The sequence below is a fragment of the Pseudorca crassidens genome, chromosome 6 (assembly GCF_039906515.1).
Source record: "Pseudorca crassidens isolate mPseCra1 chromosome 6, mPseCra1.hap1, whole genome shotgun sequence".
NCBI classification, from domain to species: domain Eukaryota; kingdom Metazoa; phylum Chordata; class Mammalia; order Artiodactyla; family Delphinidae; genus Pseudorca; species Pseudorca crassidens.
The window spans coordinates 11,850,441-11,874,103 of record NC_090301.1 but is presented as its reverse complement, the minus strand read 5'-3'; the positions used below and the strand labels follow the sequence as shown (position 1 = coordinate 11,874,103).

Sequence of the window (23,663 nt, the reverse complement as noted above, 5' to 3'; positions counted from 1 at the left end):
GTTTGGAAGCTTATTGTAACTGACAGCGGTTTGACCTTGTATGCTGTCTAGAAGTGAAACATGCACAATGCATGTAAATGCAGTTGGTTTTTTGAGCTTCATGTGTTGTCAGAGCATCTGATCTTGGGTTCTTACTTCACTCTTCCCTTACTTCTCTGCTGAAATTGTTACACTCGAACTGAATATTGTACTGATATCTCTTACTAAAAGCATCTGACCAAACACAAATGTTGTCTGTGTCCTTGAATAACTATAATCAGACACGAAACCTTGGCACATTTAGGACATAAAGTCAAGTAAACAAATGCCAAAATTAAATGAACCTTGGTTTTAAATTCCATGTGAAGGAAGGTAAAACAACTTTTGGGAGAGAAGACATAAAGGGAAAAATAGTGGGCATATTTGCTAGGTTGAAGGAGAATTTTTCCCTTTTATTCTAATTTACCTAAGAAAGTTCAGAGAATGTGGTGTTTAAATATTTGAGTGATGAGAGCCTCTAACTTGGGTGATTTTGGTTAAAGAATGGGATGGTAGGAATAAAGCACAAAGTGGATGTGGGATAACAATGGCTAATGAGCAGCAGTCCCTGGGTGCAGGCCGTCCTCCCTCCCACATGCTTTAGACTAGAGGAAGAGTCAGCTCTGCCAGAAGGGACATAGGCATTCCTAAAACCACCATACTATGCGAAATCACGCAATAAAAACCATAGAGCTATGGTGCAAAGGGTGTTAGGAGCAAAACACTCAAAAAGGTTGTCAATGGCACATTACAAAAGAAAAGATAGAAACCTAATAAAATGGCAGCACGGTTTTACACCTGTTAAATGATTAAGAAACGCAGAAGTACATAGAAAGATGGCACTCTACCTTCAAAAAGTCCTGACCTTTGCTTTCAGAAGCGATTGTCAGAAGGATTGCAGCTTGTGAATTATTGTCAAGTGGTGGAAGAAGGGTTATCCGGATTGGATGTCAAGTCATAATTGCAGATGTGGATGGGTGGAACTCATAAAATACTCAGCAAACTGAGGTAGCTTACTTCAGCGGGGTGCAGTTTCCTGCCGTCACCTGGGGCTTGTGCTGATGAAATTGTGCACAATCAGATGCAAAATTTGCATCGTGCTCCAATTGTTCCTTGATATATATTGATTGCCTTTGAACAAATTTGCTTGTTTCAAAACAAGCACTATAGCAGAACTGATCGGCCTAATGAACTTAAACTTCCCTAAGCATATTTCACATATTTCCTGTCTCTGTGCTAGCAGCACATACATGCTATTTCCTCTCTTTAAAATACGTTTCCTCCTTTTAATTACTTTCTTTCAAAGTCTGGTGCAGGTGAGGAAGCTTCTCTGAGGTATTCTCTGAATTGAATTAACTTAACCTTTTTTATATTGGCACATATTTGTACATTATTTGCCCATTTCCAGGTAGTGTAGGTTCTAGAAATGACTTAAGACAGAAGTTAGTAGTAAAGGGGGAAAAATTAGCAACCAAATGGCTGAGTAGCTCTCAACAGAAGAAAGCATGCGTGTTTATTAGGTGAAATTAAGTTTTTCTAGCGCTGATGGGATTTTGCACAAGGAACAGTAAAGTCGGAACAGTGTTTTACAGCAATGTGAAAATGATTACTCTGTGGCTGTCCCTTGGGTGAGTGAGACCTATGTCAAGGCCTAATATGAAGGTGCATTTCTGCAAAAGTCATTCTTCAAAGGCAAAGTGACGTAGTCTGACCATGCAACATTTGGAGATTTGGCAAAACACAGGGCTAAAAGTTGGGAAAGTGTTCCTTTATACCCGTAATTCTTAAAAGGTAGAAAAGATGTTTTTGCCTCTCTGTGGCTTCCTTCTCAGATTAAACCTTACTTTGCAGGATAGGGCCTGGGGGTGAAAGCATGCCAAGCAGGGAACACTTCACATCCCCCCGCCACATCCCTTTCTTTCCAGAGTTCTTGCCAGGCAGATGCCTGGTCCTGGGGGGAAAAAGTCAGAGAAGGCACAGGGGCTTCTGTTCCTCAGCTTCTCTATTTGTATAGAGTATATCCCCAGATGAGAAAAGTGACGTTTGGATTATTGTTACTTTTTTCGTTTTTAATTTGATTTTAAAAACAGATTTTTGTTGTTGTTTTTAAAGCTATGACCATGATAACAGTTACCAAAAGAAGCTGGGTATTTGAACATTGCTTTGTACTACTCTCTTAAATATAGATCTACAAGTTAAGTTGTATCAAGAAACAATTACATTTGGTAGAGTAAAAGTTTTATGTTCTGAGATTTTCTACATTTGAAATATTTCAAAATGCATATACATTTTGGTGTGTTTAATGGAAGTCACCAACTGCACTTTCTTAGGAAAAACAATTCTTTATGCTCAAATAATGTCTTTCCTAATTCTTCTGGTGGTTGAAGTGTCATATCTCTTATTAAAGGACCATAGGAGTGACTTCCTGTTTCACCTCTGACATGTAAAGAGCTTGGAGGTCATCACCCCTGTCCTCACAACAAGAAAAACCCTGAACAGACTGAAAATCAGTGACTTTTCTTAGATCCATCAGAGAATTGAGGTCACAGGGCAAACTATCACGCCCAAATCTGGAGATACAAGCTCATTTTGAGAATCACAGCCCAAGATCGTGCACACAGTGGCAGTGCCCAGTGATGAGTAACTCAAAGAGATGGTTAGAACTTGGGCTTATATAGCATCTGAACAAAAGAACAATACTTTTTTTTTTTTTTTGGGCTGTGTTGGGTCTTCATTGCTGCATGCAGGCTTTCTCTAGTTGTGGTGAGCGGGGGCTGCTCTTCATTGCAGTGCGCAGGCTTCTCATTGCGGTGGCTTCTCGTTTCGGAGCACAGGCTCTAGGCGCACAGGCTTCAGCATTTGTGGCACACAGGCTCAGTAGTTGTGGCTTGTGGGCTCTAGAGCACGTGCTCTAGAGCGCAGACTCAGTAGTTGTGGTACATGGGCTTAGCTGCTCCACGGCATGTGGGCTATTCCTGGACCAGGGCTCGAGCCCGTGTCCCCTGCATTGGCAGGCAGATTCTTAACCACTGCACCACCAGGGAAGCCCGAACAATACATTTTTAGAGAAGTGACAAGGCAAAGGAAAAGGACTTTGAGTTTCTAGGGCAGCAAATGGTAGGAAGGCAAATAGGTGGGGGAACTAATGGAAGATTAGGGCTAGTTAGTAAAGTTTGTTGTGTAGATTTTTTTGGAGCCAGTTGTAAGGTTGTCTCTGGTGATTAACTTTTGTCATACCTGGTGGGGGGGGGGGGACACCTTCACAAATTCATGTCCTGCTTTTAAGCAGATGGGGGGAAGCAGAGAGCTTTAGTTGTATCTGCTTTTTCTTAATTGCATTCAGCTCAAGATAATCCTTATGCCAAGTGGCATATTTGGTGTTGCACATTCTGCTGCCCTACAATCAGCTTAGCTGGAACTGAACCACTGATGGCAGTAACTCGTTGGAACACTTTAACAGTAGTTTTGACAAACTGCTGGAGTATGAGTGTAGGCTGTCTTGAGAGTTGAAAACTCGCAGCTTTTCTGCAGACAGACCTGACTCACAACTTCATTTTAAGAACAAGGACTCTGGAGCCAGATTATCTTGGTTAAAATCCCCACTCATCTGTAAAATGAGGAAATAATACCTGCCTCATAGAGTTCAGAGGGTTGAATGGGATATGCCAGATGACAAAACTAAAACGATTTAGTAATGAGTTTGATATCATTTATTCAAAGGAAAGCAGTCCATAGATTGGGGGAGTAGAGCACCTCACAAACAGTGGAGCATTCTTCCCAGGGGATTTTGGGCCAGAGTGAGTTTTAAAGAATGTTAGAAAAGTCAACGAAAAAAACAGGATGTGGTTGGCTAGGGGGTGGGGGGGTTTCCTTTTGAGGCCAGCAGGGCCTCCTTTCCAGGGTAAGCTGACCTGGAGGATGGTGATTGGCATTAGGTTTCCTGCACAGTGAGGCAGTTCCCATAAAGGCAGGCTGATTTAAGGTTAGACTTGTGACATGGGCTGGACCACTGGGACGGCCTTCATTTTGTGGGTCCCAATATATGAATTAACTTTGTCAGGTAATGGCACACGTGTAAAGTTTGAGAACAGTACTACCAAAGATGAATTAGTACTATATAAGTGTGTAACTTTAGCCAATGATTTGACTTTTTTATTTCACCAGTATTGAGGAAAACTTGAAATCAGTAGCAAATGGGTATTTCTGTTTCATTAAAACAATAGCTGAGATTTAATATGTTTACTGTGTGCTTGGCATTATTCTAAGCACTTGGTGTTTTCTGTTTGTTTGTTTGTTTTAAATTTATTTATTTATTTTTTGGCTGTGTTGGGTCTTCGTTGCTGTGTGTGGGCTTCCTCTAGTTGCAGCGAGTAGGGGCTACTCTTTGTTGTGGTGCACGGACTTCTCATTGCCGTGGCTTCTCTTGTTGCGGAGCACGGGCTCTAGGCACGCGGGCTTCAGTAGCTGTGGCTCGCAGGCTCTAGAGCACAGGCTCAGTAGTTGTGGCGCACAGGCCTAGTTGCTCCACGGCATGTGGGATCTTCCCGGACCAGGGCTCGAACCCGTGTCCCCTACATTGGCAGGTTGATTCCTAACCACTGCGCCACTAGGGAAGCCGTTCACTTGGTGTTTTCAGTCATTTAATCCTTACAAGAATTCTAGGATCAGATTTAACTATTATTACTATTCCATTTTCATAGCAGGAAACTGAGGCTTAGGTTAAGTGACTTGCACAAGTTAACACAGCTCTTAATGCTAAAGCCAGTCATTGGGACCAGTTTAGACTCCAGAGTATGTGCTCTCAAACCCCAAGGTACCCGGGAAACACAGTTTGGTAGAGATGATAAAAGGCCTCTGGTGACAGCCTGTTGGCACTGGTGGACAGTACATGTGGAAGGCATTGTGGAGGTCGGTGAGCAGTGACGTGGTCAGGGAGCCCGACATTAAGGATGCAAGTCTAGAGCTGGGCTTTGAAGGTTGGGGAGAAAGTAAATGGGTTGAGAGGACGAGGAGGGGGTATGTCGCTGGCGGTGCTGTCAGGACCCTGCCCGCATCCTCACGCCCTTAGTGTGCCCTGGTGGACTCCCAGCCTCCAGCCCCTGCAGTTCTTCACCTGAGTGTTTTCTCTGACCCCCTGATGCCCACTTTTCCTGCTGTAGCAAGTCACAGGTGACAGGGAGTTAAGGCAGACCCCTAGCCCTTTGGCAGTTAATACTGAGGCATATCTAGTCTGGCTCATAGAGTTCCCAGTGAGATTAAGCCTGTCCCCCATAGAGATGGCTCACTTGATAACGCATGCATCTTAGTGGCTCTCATTATTGCCCAAAGCAATACCTGACTTAAAATGTGTGGCTCTACCTTCTCTCTTTGGTAAGATCTTATTTTTCATAGAAGGAAGCCTTTCTACATGAAAAGTGTTGAAATCATCACCCTTTTAATCACTTTTTTTCTCATGTTATTACTTAAAATAGTTCTAATTAAATTTTACACCATATAAGTAGAAGTTGAACTAAAAATGAAACATTGTTTTAGTCTTTTCTTAGTACTTAAAAAAATTCTCTTAAACTTGAGTTTACCCACCAAGAAGCAGTTATGTGAAAGAAAACTAGGTGATACCTTGTTTAAGGGTTTCTACTGAGTTAAAAAGGATTGGCTGTGAAGCAGAAGTTTGAACTATTTCCTGGTCTGCCTCTAGATCACAGCCTAGAATTTCAAAAGATTTTTATTTAACCCCTTATAGACAATCAAGGAATTTGTTATGTGCTGTGGAAGTGTGGACGTTTGCTTCTTGAGTGATGGACAGGCAGGGCCATGGAGGCCTCTCAAAGGTATAGATAGGGGCTTCCCTGGTGGCACAGTGGTTGAGAGACCGCCTGCCGATGCAGGGGACACGGGTTCGTGCCCCGGTCCGGGAAGATCCCGCATGCCGCGGAGCGGCTGAGCTCGTGGGCCATGGCCGCTGGGCCTGCGCGTCCAGAGCCTGTGCTCCGTGGCGGGAGAGGCCACAACAGTGAGAGGCCCACGTACCGCAAAAAAAAAAAAAAAATGGTATAGACAGTAGCAGCAAGGCTTGCATTTGTGAGAGGCAGAAGGCTGAAGGGCTTGCTAGAGAAGCAGCACCGTCTGGTGGGAAGAGCTGCATTTGAGTCCTGATAGTCCAGTTTAAGAGCATATTGTCACCTTGGGTTCTTTATATCAGAAAGAAATGGAATTTCTATCTGTCTTTGGCGGTTTCATGCCAAAATTGCTGAAAGGATTTCCATTAAATTGGGCACTTATGTTTGGAATGGTCAGGCTTAAAATAAAAGCTATGGGATGCATGTGAAATTCACTTTGGTGACCTCTGGTGGTGAGAGAGCCCCATGGGACTGCCCATCTGTGGAGATAGCCACACTTATTTAGCACCTTGGACAGAGAAATTTAACATCCCCAGAAAGTCTCAAGTCTTCACTGAGCTCCTTCTTACCTGGACAGTTCTACAGAGCAGGCTTCAGAGTGGCTAAAAGGACAGTAAAGTGATTTGTTTGGTAAGTGCTGGGTAGATCAGCTAGTAGGTGACATGGAACTAACTTTGTCTTCACCAGATTGTGAGAATTAAGTGAAATGAAGCAAGTATACTTAACTACTTTGTAAACTATAAATAATTGTATAAATATTAGTTATTATTGGGAAAGGTATATAAATATTACAAGACTAAAGTATAGGCTGAAATGCTTGAAGTTGATCAGATGATGACTTTATATCAGTTAATACCTATAAAGTCCTTATTATGTTTCAGGCATTTTTCTATGTGTTTTTCATATACTAACTCATCAACAACTCTATGAGGCAGGTCTTAGTATTGTTAGTGTCTGTTTTATAAGTGGGGAAACTTAGGTAAGCTTACATTGATTAAGAAATTGCCCAAGGTCATACAATTCCAAGCAGTTGAGCCAGGATTTGAACCCAAGCCATTAGCCTTCGAAGTCTGTTCTGTTAACAGTGATACTGTTCAGTCTTACAACGATGAAGTACAGAAGGCTGATCTAGGTAAGAAAGCACGGTGGATTGAGGGTGGGGATAACATGATGAGATTGGATTTTAAGCAAACCAAGTCAGGTGTTATATAAGTAAGATTGGGGAAAATGTGTCAGGTGATAAGGGTCTGACCTTTGGTTAGGTCTGTCACCACATAACATGTGACCTTATTGATGGCTGCTTACTTGTCTGGAACATTCTTTAACTTCTTAGGTTGTTTTGGTGGTCTTAAATCCTAACTCCCTAGAGGTCAGGTCTTTTGCCTTCCACGTGGATGGCATTGATACTTAAGACAAGCCTTGTAAAAGACAGTTGGACATTGTTCCACAAAGGTATGGGAAATTTTGTATTTGTTTTCATTTTGAGAGATGGTATATGAGGGGAAAAAGGGAAGGAGGAGCTCCTGTGTGTTAAAAGCTAGGTCTTGTGTGTTTAAGCTAGGTCTGGTGGCTTAAAATCAGAAAGATTTAGCCCATTGGTCTTTGAGAGAGAATTTAGTGGTTGTCTCCAGCTGGGTAAGACAATTTCTTATATGGTTATGATGATGACGTCTGTGAGGTTGGAGAACCATCGTATAAATGGAGATCTCAGCAGCCTTCAAAAGGGGGAAGTGCTCTCAATTCCCAATTTCTTCTGGAACAGAGTCCAAGTTGTAGATATTTCCGTGAATAGATACTGGAATGTAATTACTGAGTGTCACAATATTCATGAGGACTAGATTCCCATTAGCTTCTTAATATAATTTGATTCCAGTTTTCATTTTTTATTCATGAAGTCAGTTTTCATTCGATTGACCTCATTTCTTTGTATCTCTCTGCCTTTAATGTGAAATAAGAAAACAGAATCCTACGCTGATTCTCTTTGATTTTTATCATTAATGTAACTCATGAAGCCATGTAACAGATTTCAATGGCCAGAAAAAATTTGTCATTTATGTGCAACTTGTCACTAAATGATGATGGTGCTCTGACACAGATTTCATACTGCGCCCCCAGAGCTCCCCATTTACTGATCAACTCAGGTAGATGATGCATTCCGGTGAATTGAACAGGGTGCAGTGGTGTGAAGCCAGACCATCTGCTATTACATTTAATATTTAAATACTAAGTTTTAAAAGTATAATTCACGTTATTGATATAACTGTGTATTGCATTTAACGACTGTGATCACATTGAAGCTATGTAGGCTCTTTGAAATGCATTCATATATTTGAAAAGAGGAACAGATTACTTCACTAGCATTCAGTTAATAAATTCTTGTTTTCCACTAAATGCAAATACATATTATACCGTACCATTTTCTTATTTTCAAAAATATCTTGAAAATCTGCATTTTGTAATTGGGTTTTCTTGAGGCCTAAGGAAGCTAATGCCTTTTAGGAAAAATAAAATTATGCTAAGATATGTTATTGGAAGAACAAAGGATTTTATTATTGTGCTAGACTAAAACGTTCTCATCTATTGGCCCTATAGTAACAGGTGGGGAAAACAGTCTCTTATGTTTGGATTAAAAAAGCCATGAATGAAAAGATTCCTGAGAGAGTTACGGGAGTGAGAAGAAATGATCCAGTTCATTTCATCCCTAAAGAAGGTAGACTGTACTAAAACAGTAAGAGAGAGAAAAAAATGCATCTAGTTGTTTTGTGGATATTTTGCCCAAGTCAATGTGGTATTTATGACGCTCTAATTTGTTGTTCAGCTCTTGTAATTTAAAAAGTTTTCATGTTTAGCATATCCAGTCTGCTTTTTCCATAGCTTTTTTGCTTTGTTTGAAGTGATAAGTCATACTAACCCTCTGCGTCTTTCAAAAAGATTTTACAGGGTTTAGAGTCAAATGTGTTGGCCTAAGCCCTGCCCCTGCTACTGAAGTGCATTCACATTCACTTTTAACCCATCACAGTGCAGGGGGATGGTAGTGCTAAAATCCTGGCAGTTTAACCAGGGTGATTTCTTCATGGTTTCATCTTTCTTTCTGAAGCGCTTGTTAAACTATTTCTTGGAGGGGGATGGCGTGGGGGGAGGTTGGGAGAAGGGACATGTTTTTCTGTATGGTTACGTGTACCTATGAACATGCATATTTATATTTTAAGCAATGAAAATTTAAGCATTTGCTCAACATCATTAGTCACTAGGGAAGTGCAAATCAGTACCGCTTCACACCCATTAAGATGTTTATAATAAAAAAGATGGATAAAAGCAAGTATTGTTGAGTATATATGAGTATGGAGAAATTGAAACCCTCATACACTGCTGGAGGGAATGAAAAATGGACAAAAATTTGGAAAACAGTTTAGTAGTTCCTTACAAAGTTAAGCATAGAGTTACCATATGACCCAGCAATTCTATTCCTAGGTATATGTCCAAGAGAACTGAAAACATATGTTTCTACAAAGAAATTGTACATGAATGTTCATAGCAGCGTTATTCATTATAGCCAAAAAAGTGGGAACAACCCAAGTGTCTATCAACTGATAAATGGATAAAAACACAGTGTGGTATATCTATATAATAAAATATTATTGGACCATAAAAAGGAACTAAGTACGGATACTTCCTATGATGTGGATGAACCTTGAAAACAGTATTCAGTGAAAGAAGCCAGACACAAAAGGCCACATATTGTATGATTCCATTTAGATGAAATGTTCAGAATAGGCAAATTCGTTGACATGAAAGGTAGACTGGTGGTTGCCAGGCATTGGGCGGGATGGGGAGATAAGTGGGGAGAGTTTCATTTGGGGGTAATGAAGATGTTCTGGAATTAGATGGTGGTGCTGACTGTGCAGCCTTGTGAATATACAAAAACCACCGAATTGTATAGTTTAAGACAGTTTTATGGTGTGTGAATTATATCTCAATTTTAAAAAATCAATGCTTAAGCATCTGGAAAGTTAGGCATTAGCAAAATATTCAACCTGAGTGATAGCAGGCCTCTGATAAATACTTGCCAAATGACTTGAACAAACCTACATTCTCCTCTATGATTCTTATTTTTTAGAGAATATGCTTAAAATATATGGAACCTAAATGAAATTTTCCAAAGGCATGACAATAGTAATAATGACATATCATTAATCTACCTCATATAAGTATTGATAAACCTTTTCTTGATTCTTAACTAAAAATCTCACACAACTTTAAAAGATCTCAATGAATAATTTTAAGATTTGTTGCACTTTCAGTGACCTGGAAGGCTGTTTTCAGAAAAGCGTTCAATTACTTCTATTAAGACTGTAGTTTCTTTCTTTCGTGTGAAATTAATTTGGTTACTGTCAGATGCCAGACTGGGAATATAATTTATAACTGGTACATATTCTTGCAGTTTAATGGCCTGAGTTCTTCTTGAACATTTAAACTGAAAATTGATATATAAATGTCATCCTGGTAAATGATAATGATGAAACATTTCCTGCTTTGTAAGTAGAGCTGAAAATCGTCATAGTAAGTTTCTTTTCCCTTTTGGTAAAATTCCTTTCTTTACCCCGTGAGACATGTTGGTTTCCCAAGTTATGAATTCAGTTTCTTTTGTTTGTTCTAGCCACTTAGTTTTTCTTATTACAACCTGTTTAATTTTTAATTTCTCATTAAAAGTAAATATGGCTTATTTTCCTGTCCATATTTCAAGAGGTCTTCCATTTCTCTCTGTCACAACCTTGATATAGCACTGTCTGGTGTGTATTACTACATAATTAAAACGCCATGGTTTTTTTGTTTTTTGTTTTCCTCATAAACAGAGCACTTCCAGGACAAGGTGACTGTTTAACAAACCACTACAGTATGAATTTAAAGAAGTTTGGTTTCTTTCTTCTTCTCCTCACCCTGCTCCTCCCTCTGTTTTATTTGCTCTCTCCACGTTTTCAGAAGAGCAGTCTTTGGTAAAGATTTTAACCGACAGCCAGATCTTCTAGGTAGTTCTAATCCTTGTGGCTCGCACTGCAGGTAGCACTGAAACTTGTAAATTGTCGTGAACCTTGTAGTGTTCATGGAACCTACTGACACCAGAGTGACAACCCTGTGGACGCTCTTATCAACAAAGCCCTTGTGGAAGTAGAAGTCAAACAGCCGTCTGGTCAGGGTTAAAATGCCATGTTTTTTTAATCAAATAGTTCTGGCAAAGCAACCTATTAATACGATTTAAATGGTTCAGAGGTTTATTCCTGTCCAGTTGAGATAAATGTTACAACACTCTTCTGGAAGTAAATGATAAGTGGAATAATATGTACAGTGCTCTGGGGAAGGTTGCTGCAATTGTAGGAAAAATACTTAGGGATGAATGTATCATAGACCTTTTCAGTCAGTCTTGTTTATTTTATAATGTAGATATATTCAGCATGCTCATCTTGAGTCAATGGACAAACACCTATTAAGCACTGACTGTATACGAGTCACTATGCTAGGCTCTGGGTATTCAGTGGTGATCAAAATAGATAGTTCTGCCCTCAGCATTTATGCTATAATCGTGGAGCTCCCGGTGTGGGAGCACCTGGGTGGTTGGATCATAGTGACCAAGGCAGTGTGAGCTGAGACCAGAGGGGTAGGCAGGACAGTGGTAAGCACGAGCGTGTAGTTACGGTCAAGAGTTTGGACTTCATTCCAACTGTAACGATAAGCCATTGAAGGCTTACTGCAGGGGAATCCCACTTTAGTTTTATAAAAATTACCCTGAGCAGTAGTGAAAAATGGTTGTTGGGTAGAAGAGGAGAAGCAGAGTTTATGTTGTAATCCAGGCAAGTTATAATGGTGGCTTAGACTAGAGTAGTGGCTCTAGAGCTAGAAAGAGGTAGATGATACAAATAGTTTGGAAGAGTTAGCAAAGTGTGGTGGATGGGATTTGGGGGAAGCAGAGTGAAGAGGGAGAAGGATGTGTCGAGGATGTTGTCTGTATCTCCAACCTGAACACCTGGGTAGCTGGAGATTCTGTGTCCTGAGATCTGGCACATGGGAGGAGGGGTAGACTTGGAAGGGACTGTCCAGTGTTCAGTTTGGGGCGTGTTGAATGTGAGGGGGAGGATATGTTTACAAGGCGGGGGGTGGGGATGGAGTGCAAGGACCAGCCTACTCTTCCTCGCGCTGGTGTAACTGGTTATGGGCTGAGTACAGGTTAGAATAACAAGTCACTTTCAAAACCAAACACATTGCACTGGTTTCCAGCTTATGAATCATGCCTCTATGCTTTCTGCTACAGCTCAGCTCTCTAAAAATATCTGTGTAATTATGGGCAGGATGAAACAATATTCATCTTACAGTAAGATGTGTGCCTGCCTGGCCCACGAAGTCAGGTTACAGATTTGATCTTCACAGGAACCAGTTAGATTTTCTGTTATCTTGTTACAAACAGGCTACATCCCTCACCTTGGATGGCTGACTTGATTACTTATTAGGAAGGAAACTGGGCCATAGAGCCGGTTTGAAATAGTGTCGATTTATCTTCGCTACTTAAAACTACGGTCTAGTGGCCTTTTGGAAAACAGAGCCCAACCTATATTATGCACTTCTCATGTTGGTTATGGTTCTATCTGCCTTTACGTTACGCATACCACATCATTTTATTCATCTTGTGATTTTCTGCAGCCAGTATTTTTATTTCCTTCAACAAATAGAAATGATAGAAATGGGCCATTTAGGGGCCGGGATTGCAAGTGTTTTGGTCTTTGCTGTACCTCTAATGCCTGGCACAGGGACTGGCATGCATTTGGCACTTGATATTTATTCTAAAAACTAAGTGACTGAGGAATGGCTGAATAGTCATTCTGTAAGAAGGAGGGCTAATTCAGTTTTGGGAAATCAAGAGATCAGGTGGACTGTATTCTTCCTACAAGGTTGTGTCCCTGAAATCTGCGAAGTCAAAGCTGTAAAATGTAAATTTGGGAGCCATCCTGATAAAAAGAATTACAGAACCCATGAGAGTGGAATTCCATAAGTGTATGCAAAATAGCGTAGAATAAGAATAGAGCGAAACTGAGAAGCAGAGGAAGGGGAGTTGGGAGGAGGCAGGAACGTGCAGGAGAGCACAGCGTCCCAGGGAAGAAGGAGCAGCCAGCAGTGGGGAGATAGAGCTGAGGGTTAATGTGAGCCTGGGCGCACAGTGTGAGACAAGCTTGGGGAAATTCCACTGTCCTTTTGTTTATACTCTCCACCACTAACGATTCCAGTCGAGAGGGGACTTTTTCTTAAGCAAAGACATAATTATGTTTGATTTTCTGCTGTGCGTAGCCTGCCATCATAGGACACTGTACTGATATCGAAGGGCTTATTTTGTGATTTCTTATAAGCTGGTTACTTAATGATCAGGCCCATATCTTTCCATTGCTCCTGTTACAGGTAATGATGTTTGATATATATAATTATCTAGGGGAATTGGAAACATGTCACAGTAGTTGGAGATCTGAAAATCAACCTGAACGTCAAGGTGAAAAATATAGACTATTTCTCCAAAATTATCTGGGAGCGTTTCAGTTGAAATTTTATTAAATTCTCTAGTTCATGAGAATGCTACAAAGCTATAATAATAAGCCCTGGCAATAAAGAAACCTGGGGTTGTGCTAATAATGGGGGTACACCCATAACACATACGTATATATAATATTTTCTTGGGCGTTTCTTTTGGGTGTGAAGTTGGTAAGAATCCCTGTGTGGAGAGGGATGGGGAGTACATTTGAGTCTTATTATTCGAATGTTAACGTTGCAAAGACTTTTTCTCCTAAGTGAGATTACTTTATAGTAATGAAAAAAGTAGCTACCATTTATTCAGTACCTACTTTGTTCCAGACATGTTACAGTAATCCTGAGAAGGAGGTATTATTTCTAATTTAAAGTGAAGAAATTGAAGTTTAAGTAATTTAGCATAGATCTCAGGGCTAGTAAGTTGGAATCTAGCTGTTTTTTACTCTAAAGCCCATGCACTTTCTAATGTGCTGTCTGAATGAGAACCTTTAGGGTATCAGAGTGCATTATATATTTGATTGGAGCCAAGATAGCTCCACAGGGAAATCAGAAAACCATTAGATGAGAACTTTTTCAGCATCCTGTCCCCTAATCTGCCTATTTACCCATATCTGCACCTAAAATTCTTCTTCCTTCCTGTTATGATGGACAAGGCTATTCCCTCTAAGGACTTGATTCTTTTTCTCTTTTGCATCTTTAGTCTGTGTCTCTTTCTTTACTAGCTTTTCCCCATAAGCCTAACCTAGACCTTTTCCGAAGCAAATACCTTCTGTATTGGTTAGTAATTGCTGTATGACAAACCACTCCAAAATTTGGTGAAGTTAATTTAAAATATCATTTATTTAGCTCACTGTTCTGTGGGTCAACGAATTAGTCTGGGCTCAGCTGGATTTACTTATGCATTTGTGGTCAGCTGCTGGTCAGCTAGACCACTTTGCTTCTGAGGCATTAGCTGGTCAGTGGCCAGGGCCATCAGGGTGACTAGAGCATGTGTCTTCCGTTGTCCAGTAGGCCAGCCCGGACTTGTCCACATGGTTGCCTAGGAGGGTTTCAAGAGAGAGCAGAAGTCTGCAAATCATCTTGAGGCCTAGATTCGGAACTAGTGTCGCTTGCTTTTCATTCTGTCAACCAAAGCAGGTCACAAGGCCAGCGCAGGGCATGGAGAAGTAGACCCGTGAATATGGCACTCTTCCTCGTGGGCAAATCCAATCTACCCTCCAAGACCACCTCAGCCTGAGTTGTGTGCCTTGGGTCTGGGCTTCCTCTGTCCCTGCACTGAGAACATTGTGTGGCAGTTGTTGGTTTACTTCTTAGTAGAAAGTGAGCTCCTTAAAGACAGCGACTGTGTTTTAATCCAGGATTTGGCTCATAGTGGGTAACTTTTAAAAGTGGAAATTTTTCTGAAAATAAAGCAGTCTAGCAGTTGACATCTGGTGATATGGCATAGAAGATAATATATGCTTGCATTTTAAGACTTGCTTGCTAATGTTGAAGAACTTTGGAGCAGACTCTATCTAATATATAAATATCGAATATTTCTTTAAAAAAGTGAAGGGGTGAAGAATTCTCTCCAGCATTCTGAGAAGAAGTAATTATTAAATATTTGTACACTATCTTTGTATGTTTTTTTGTTAGGTTATAAGTTTGTTTATAAGGAAGACAAGTTACCTTTTCATGGCATATTTGTCAGCAAAAGCATACCCATCCATTAACTGGTCCACTGGGATCTGGGATGACATTTCTCCTTTAGGATGTAAAATGAGGAGGGACATCAGCCAGTGTCCTGGGCGTTACTCTGGAAGACACAGAAAATAATGCTTCTGTTAGATGGGAGATGAGATATACATAATGTAAGCCCATCTTTTAAGTGAGCACGTCTTGTCACTGTCCTAATTCTTAATTGACGGATTTTCATGTGCATTTTATTTTACATCTTAGGCTCAGCTGCCTCTGTATCTTCCCAGATTCTTCACGTCTGACCACATTTTCCCGTCACAGGCTTGATATCTAACCATGCAGCGGAGGTCAAGAGGAATTAGCACTGGGCTGCTCCTGCTCCTTTCTCAAATCTTCCGCGTTGGGATCAACAATATTCCACCTGTCACCCTAACAACTTTGGCTCTCAACATCTGGTTCTTCTTGAATCCTCTGAAGCCGCTGCTTAGCTCCTGCCTTAGCGTGGAGAAGTGTTACCAGCAAAAAGACTGGCAGCGCTTACTGCTTTCCCCGATTCACCACGTGGATGATTGGCACTTGTATTTCAATATGACATCCATGCTCTGGAAAGGAATTCATCTGGAAAGAAGACTAGGAAGTAAACGGTTTGCCTACGTCATCACCACATTCTCCCTACTCACTGGGGTGGTGTACCTGCTCCTGGAATTTGCTCTGGCAGAATTTATGGATGACCCTGACTTCAGAAGGGACTGTGCTGTAGGTTTCTCAGGTAAGGCAGATGCATTTCTAAGGTAGTCCGCATGAAAACAGTAAGGGAGGTGCAGCTGTTGTCATTTTTTGAAGCAGGGGTCCCAGTTGGTGAGGGAACTGAATTCTGAGTGGCTAAGCACTGCTGGGGCTTGGATTTTGGTGAATAGGCTGATTGGAGCACAGGAGAGACATAAATTTTGCTGTTTCCCATTATGCCGCATCATTCACTCTTGGACAGTTGAGACTAGGGTCTGCCCAAAGGTAGTTTTGTAGGAGACGTGGTCCTGGAGATATGCACTGGCTCCATTATGGTGGGACGAGGGAGAGAGGCACTGGTGTACTTGTGGGAGTTCTCTAAAAAGATGGGTATGCATCTCAATAACGCCATTAAAATAAATGCACCACACCCTACAATGGCATGCTCACTGTGTTTTCAGAGCCATGATAGTCTTTATACATAATTCATGCTGTTTAATTAATGTAACAGGTCCCTAGGGAGGTGGCCTTGTCTTGATTTTGTAGATGAGGAAGCTAAGGCCCAGAGAAGTCAGGTAACTTGCTCAAGGTTGCACACCTCATAAGTGACGGAGCTGGGATTTGAACCCAGTCTTCGTGGCTTTAAACACGTATTACATTGCCTCTCACTGTTCCCCTCACTAGTTCTTTTTTTACATTTTTCTCATAGGACTAAATTGCCATCAGGACTTAAAATAGGTATCGTGAAAATTAGCATGTGAAGGGTAGGAGGGAAATAGTCTCGAAACCAAAGGAGATCAAACCCTTCCCTCTGTTTTCCCTGCCGTCCTTACCCCTTCCCTCTAAGGTGCATCCTCATGCATCTGATTGTGTGAGAAGAAAGGAAATAAGCCCTGCCTTCAATATGTCTTTCCATAGGAGTTAGAAAACTACACGTTAATGATATTTTTTAAATTGAGTTAAAAATCACATAGAATGAACGATTTTGAAGTTTACAGTTCAGTGGCATTTAGTATTGCACCATTGCGGGTGTCTTATTCCCATTTTATGTGTTATATATTTAGTAGCATACTCAAAGTCAGTATGAACTTCCGTGTTAAGAAACATCAAAGGAATGATTGCCTTGAAGACTGTTTTTCTACCAAATGCTGGGTTGACTTGTAAGGAATAGAGTATGTTTCGAAGCAAAAAGTTGGATGTAATGGAATAATCATTTTCACTTTCAGTTAGTTTTCTTTGTAAATGTTAATCATCTCCACATTTGGATTGTTGATATTTATATGCTCTTTATCCTCTTTTAGGAGTTTTGTTTGCTTTGAAAGTTCTTAACAACCGTTATTGCCCTGGAGGCTTTGTCAACGTTTTGGGCTTTCCAGTACCCAGCAAATTTGCTTGTTGGGCAGAACTTTTGGCTATTCATTTCGTCTCGACAGGGTAAGTGTTTACTCTTAGAGAATACAAATGAAGAACCTGATGTTCCATAGAGAAAGAATTATAGTCATAATGAGGTAATCAATTGTCTTTTACAGTGAAGTTTTTCTTTAACTATAAGGACAGAATCCAGCTTAATGGTTTTAATGTCAGATATTCCCGTGTTTGAATCTAGTCAGCTACTGACCTGAGTGATTTTGATGTATTTGTCTTATCTGAGTTTCCATTTCCTCACCTTTTAAGTTGAACCTGATACACAGATTTGGGGATTAATATTAACCAGCCTGTCAATTAATTAATTCTAATAACAATAATCTAAAGAGGCACATAGAAACCACGTAATTAGAAAGATACGAAATCAAAAGGTATGTTGGTCCAGTGCTTTTAAGCCATTTTAGTTGTGAATTTTCTTGGTGGTAGACTCTTTAAACAAAAGACTTTACTCACAATTTTGATATAGAAAATTGATCAACTCTGAACTGTTTTGGATGGAGAGGAAGCATAGGGCTCCACTCCCTTTGCCTTACCCCCGTGTCACTGACTGCCTTAAGAGGCACCTCCACAGAACCTTAGGGCTCCAGGGAACACATTTTGGGAATCACTGATGTCTGCGAATTTCCTTTACGGGTGAGGACAGGGAAATTCAGAAGGTTTAGGGACTCATCAAGCAGTGTCGTGGTAGATACTAGACTAGTTAGGATTCAGGCCTCTGGACTCCTGGTCTGGGTGTTCTCGGGGGGGAGACGGGGGTGAGGTGGGGCGTGCTTTTCCGCTTTGGTTCTTTTCTCTACTTTCTGTTCAGGAAAAAGAGAGTGAATTGTGTTATTTTCCCACCTCTTCCACCAGCTGCACTTCTCTTAATCTGTGTAATGCACCTGGAAGCCCATGGTTTGCTCATTTATTTTTACTTCGGGGACCTGGATGCTGTTTGGAGAAGGGGGAGATTCAGGAAGATTCAGAAAGAAGTAAGAAGGATATTTTTCTGCTGCTGTGCTTTTCAGACAGGAGCTTTTTTCCTCAGCTTTCCATTTTCGTTGGGTGTCGTACTTTATTTGAGAGTATTCTCCTTGGGCTGTGTGTCAGCCCAGTAACCTTGAGTCCTTCTTTAATGCTAATTTCCCATCATGGGCAGCCATTGCCAGCTGGTCCGTAAAAGGCAGTGATGTGGCCACTGAACACCACTCATTTGCAACTGTATTGTTATCTTGTGACAGTTCCACGAAGAAAGCCTAACAAAATCTTCAAAGTTTTCTTTGAAAAAGGGTCCAGTAATGTCTGTCCCTTATCTGAACAGCCCTCTCTATACCTTGTCACTCACAGCTCCCTGACTTGCTTGATGTGACTCGGTTCTCTGTGGAGACCAGAGACTCTTGTGTGTGAGGGCAACACCCAACATTCATATGAAAATCACTCTCTCTGGTACTTGAACTTTTATTCTGTAATGAATCCATTGAACAGCAATGCCTTTAATAGTCTCATGCAACTATTTCTGAAGACTCCATCACGCATTTTATTTTTTTAGGGTTCCCCCCCCTTTACATAGATAAGGGATGGTTGCATTTTTATGTAATATGCTTATTCTGCGTGGAGGGACCTGATATTCTGAGCTTGGGAATTAAACGGAATTTCCTTTGAAGTTTGAAAGACAAAATCTTTTGGTTTTTAAGATTTGACTGCTTTGAATGATAAACTTCTGATATCCAGGCATCTGCTTATGCATGTGTCCATTGAAGACGGAGCTGAACGCTGGTCCAGGAAACCTAAGAGGGGCATGCTTTTTGAGATGGATCTTGGAAGGATGGGGGAAACCAGAGCTCTCTGGGCTCTGCATTGTTATTCTCCTGGTGGTTGTCAATTAGAGTTTTCATTGGGAAAACACTGTAAATCTTTACAACAAAGCCTGCTTTATCGACGGACTTAATGAGCTGCCCTTTGGGAGAAAAAAAAACCTGCCAGGCAAACATTTGGTGGACCTCTGTGTTTTATGAAAGCCACAGAATTAGTAATTTCCCCAGTTAGGGAGTTTTATGGAGGGAAGCCACTCCAAACAGCCAGCCGTTGGTTCAGCACTGTGAGAGGTTATGGACTTGACCAGCAGAGTGACGTAATCGCACTCCTTTGCTGGAGCTTTTGCTTTTACAGTTCTTGTGTGTCCCTTGTTTCAGTGACATCTTTGCCTCACATGGTCTTTTACTTTCCCTGCATGTCCTGGGGCCCTGGTAGGTGGTTGTGTTTAAAGAAGTGACCCTCCTCCCAAGGTGGCACAGTGGGGAGGTGATTGCAAAATTCTAATTTTCACCTTAAAGCTCAAATTTTATCATTGACAATAAATATCACTAGTTTTTTTTTTTTTTTTTTTTTTGTGGTACGTGGGCCTCTCACCGTTGTGGCCTCTCCCGTTGCGGAGCACAGGCTCCGGACGCGCAGGCTCAGCGGCCATGGCTCACGGGCCCAGCCGCTCCAAGACATGTGGGATCTTCCCGGACCGGGGCACGAACCCGTGTCCTCTGCATCGGCAGACGGACTGTCAACCACTGCGCCACCAGGGAAGCCCTCTTTTTTCTTTTTAAATGTGCATGTGTGGCTGTGAAAAATACAGCGACTACTGGTACTGTTTGGAGTCACCGCCTTGATTCATTTGATTCAAGCGGCCAAGGCACAAGCAGTTGGACCCACCATTGCTTTTATACCACTAATGCAAACATCAACACGTGGAAAACGGCACATGATACCTCAGTATAATTATGAAAATAGTTCTGACTTCATGAACTGCTGGAAGGGCCTCTGGGACCTCCAGTGGCCCATGGAGCACACTTTGAGAATCGCTGCTCCCAGCTCTCATGCTGCCTCTCTAGCACTACTCTTGACCGTTTCTTAGCTTGTATGAAAGGAAAGATGGGGAGCTTCATGCAGTCAGGGATGGCAGAGAAAGGGAAGCAGTGAAGTATGTGAGAACGTATATTGTATAACCACTGAAATTGCTAATTAACGGTTGCTAATTAGCATGAACTGTTAACACTGTCTGAAGGAGAATGGCCACTTGTCACTCTCATTACAGGGACTGACTATAAGATCTGCCTGTGTTCCACACAGGACAGAATTCCTTAGATGCAGGGAACTCCCGTCCTACTTTCAGTTCTCTCCTTGCGTCTGCTTACATTTTGTGCTAAGGTGCTTCTGGCATATTCATCTAAAATGCAACATGCAGTTCTTTCTTCCCCAGTAGTACTGAGATAGGGAATATAAAAGAAAAGTGCATTCGGCTGGCATATACTGTTTGAGTGTCAGTTGACACCCCTGTGGATCTAGCTACGTAGTAGTCTATTGGATTTTTGCCTTGGGAATTAGAACTGAGGTTGGGGAATAGCAATTTGGAAGATGACGGTAACACCATCTCCTGTCCCACATGTTCTTTTAGAACTTTGCCACTCTACCTAGAGGTGGGGTCCAGTGTACCTCCCCCTGAATTGGGTGGATTTGTGACGCAGTGTAATCAGTAGATGGCAGCAAAAGTGCCATGTTAGTTCTGAGGCAAGAAGTTTCTTGCCTTGTGAGCTGAAACACTTGCCCATGGAGCCCATGTTCCCTGATTCCACCATGCTACGAGGAAGTGGCGCGTGACCTGTGAGTGAGTGGCCATTATATACAGCCATGAGTCCCCTCAGCCTCAACATTGTGGAGCAGAGACCTGTCACCCCCTGTGCTTTCTGAATTCCTGACCCACAGAATCTGTGAGTGGAAGAAAACAAGTGTTGTTTTATGTCACTACATTTGGGGAGATTTGTCCTACGTAATGTCAACGAGTTGAATGAAAAAAAAGGGAGGGAAACTAGAATGAAAAGCAAAGGAGTACAAAGGGCAGTGTTTGGGCAGTGGGGGAGAGAGTGGAGTGAAAGCAGAAGAGAGCCAAGGGTGGAGGCCTGGGGAGGAATCCATGCTGAGATGCTGTGGTACCACGAGTCATAACATCACCACTCATCAAATAGCAGGGCTTTAAAGCAGTGGTTGGCAACTGTGGGTTCTAATCATTTAAAACGTTCTGAAATCAATGTAGTGGGTCACAACCAGCATTTGAAAGAAAGAGAGAGAGAGGGAGGGAGGGAGGGAGGAGAGGAGAGAGGAAGGAAGGAAGGAAGGAAGGAAGAGAGGGGAGTGGGAGGGAGGGAAGGAAAGAGAAAGATGGGTTAGTGTTGAATGTGGTAAGGGTATTATTTCAAGGAACTTTTGTTTTAGCTATATGTATGTGTGTGCTATATTTCTAAAAATGTATTTTTATTGTGGGACACAGTACAAAGATTTTGGGAGGTGTTGCTTTAAAGCAGCTACTAGTTGCTTAAACTAGAGTTAAATACATTTATAGGATCAGAGACATTTATTGCCTTCAGCGAAAGAGGATTAGATTGCCAGGTCTTTGGTGGCAATGAGATGAACAGGCTGTGACTCCAGATTTCTACTAATTTATTGTCTTTCATTAGAATAAGTGCTAGTTTACAAGGCTTATCAAGGACCGAGTGAGCTCTCAAGATAGCTGTCTGTATATGGAGATGTATGCTAACAGATTTAGACTTCACCTAAACCAGAAATGCTAGTAACGGTTGTTCAGTTATAAAGTTATTCGTAAAAATCCTTTGAGAATTCAAGAGAAAGGGGTTATCTAGAGCAAAGGAGACAATGAAGTGTAAAAGTTGCCACATTTTCCCAAAAAGTATAATATTCCTCTCCAAGCCTTTTAAATGTAGACGTATTCAATAACTTAGTAGAAAATAAAACAAAACCTGAATGGATATAGGGTTAAAATATACATTGGGAGTTTGTGTAAGCAAGCAAGTGGCAAATAGGTAAATCCAATGATACTTAATTGTGCTTTGGAGAGAATGCTCCTTTGACAAGAATGGCCTGATGGATGAGAGCTAAGCAGGAACTGTGGTCTTCTCAGGGCTGGGGCTGTGTTATGGCAACCCATGGAGAGGAGAGAGGGCTGCTGTCTGAGATTCCTGTTCTTCAAGGGCGGATTAAGTTGTTTTTCAAGAAGTTATATTACACAATTGCATCTTTTGTTTTGTATCTACTGGGACGGTTGCATTTTTCTACTAAACTTGGATGACAAATGTTGCATATATAGAATTGATACTCACCCTCTGCTTTATTTCACTGAAACATGTTTTCACAGCCTGTTAAAGAGTTCAGTTTGAATCAACGTCCCAGGACTCTCCTGAGCAGATTTTTCTTCTGCATTCCTTGGATGTCCATTGATATATTTCCTCCCTTTTCCCTTTACAGACTCCTGTAAAGGAAGGTTATATAAGTTATATAAAGGAGTTAGTTAATTTGTCTGTCTCCAGGAGGGCTTCCAGTTGACCAGGACTCAAGGTGAGAGCAGTACTTAACCAAAGCAGTGATTCCCTTGAGTTAGGTTTTACGAGATGAGAATGAGAAATTTCGAGGGAGAGAACTTTCCCTCCCACTAGAATTGGAACTCTTCGAGGGAAAGGGAGTGTGTAAATCATCTCTCTAGCTCTGGAGTCCAAGTTTGTGGCAAGAGAGGAGACCCAGCCTTGTCCTGAGCCCATCCCTGACCACCATAGGAAGAGCTTCAAGCTAAATAGGAGGTGCATTAAGAACAGAAAAGAATTGTATCTGACTACTAAGTTTCTTCTTTCTTTTATAAGAGATTTAATGTAACAATTTCTTTAAAAAACTGGTTATATTACGTAAAGAATTAAACTGAAAAGAAAGCAGTAGCTGAACGAGAGTGTAACCTAATTTCTCAGCTCCTAATTGAAAGAACAATATATTCATTGTAGAAAAGTTGACGATATATAAAGTATGATAAAGAAAACAAATTGCCCATAGTCTCCTTCCCAGAGAAAACTACTTTAAGCATTCTGCCATCACACACCTCTTCCCTTATACGCAATTATATTTCCTATTTTCTCATTTAACTTGTTATAAGCAACAGCTCTTCAAAAGCCTCAGTTTTAATGGTGTATAATGATTCCTGTTGTGGTTCCTTTATTTTCTCATTCACTAATTTTACATGCTAATTTTATTACCTAATCGTCCAAATTATAAGTGAGGATGTCTATCAAAGCATCATTTGCTAGTCTTGGCTCCCAGGTCTGAATATGTCCTCAGAGTAGATTTCCAGAATTAGAATAATGGATTTGAACTATTTTCATGGCACTTTTATACATTTTACCAACTTGCTTTCTATAAGTTTGTTCTAGTTTATAGCCTACCAACAGCATATGAGAGTGTCTGCTTCCCCACTTCTTGGCCAGCCTGAATATTTGCTGTAAGGTTTTTGGAAATCTGATATGTAACAAAAATTATTCTCTTGCTGTTATTTAT

General features: G+C 41.1%; 1 protein-coding gene across 14 annotated transcripts in view; it reads left to right on the top strand.

Annotated features, from left to right (window-relative positions):
* The window catches only part of RHBDD1 (rhomboid domain containing 1), a 114,650-nt gene that overhangs the window by 7,366 nt on the left and 83,621 nt on the right, over positions 1-23,663 (top strand). For 10 of the 14 annotated variants that reach the window (XR_010944198.1, XR_010944197.1, XR_010944195.1 and 7 more), the window contains 2 exons: positions 15,417-15,924; positions 17,183-17,315. Coding sequence is in view for 9 of the 14 variants with exons in the window: in XM_067740364.1 (XP_067596465.1) it covers positions 15,492-15,924; positions 17,183-17,315 (566 nt within the window). In the remaining 5 variants the exon portion in view is untranslated. The remainder of the gene's footprint in view (positions 1-15,416; positions 15,925-17,182; positions 17,316-23,663) is intronic. The other 4 variants (XM_067740369.1, XM_067740371.1, XM_067740372.1 and 1 more) reach the window with 1 other exon arrangement.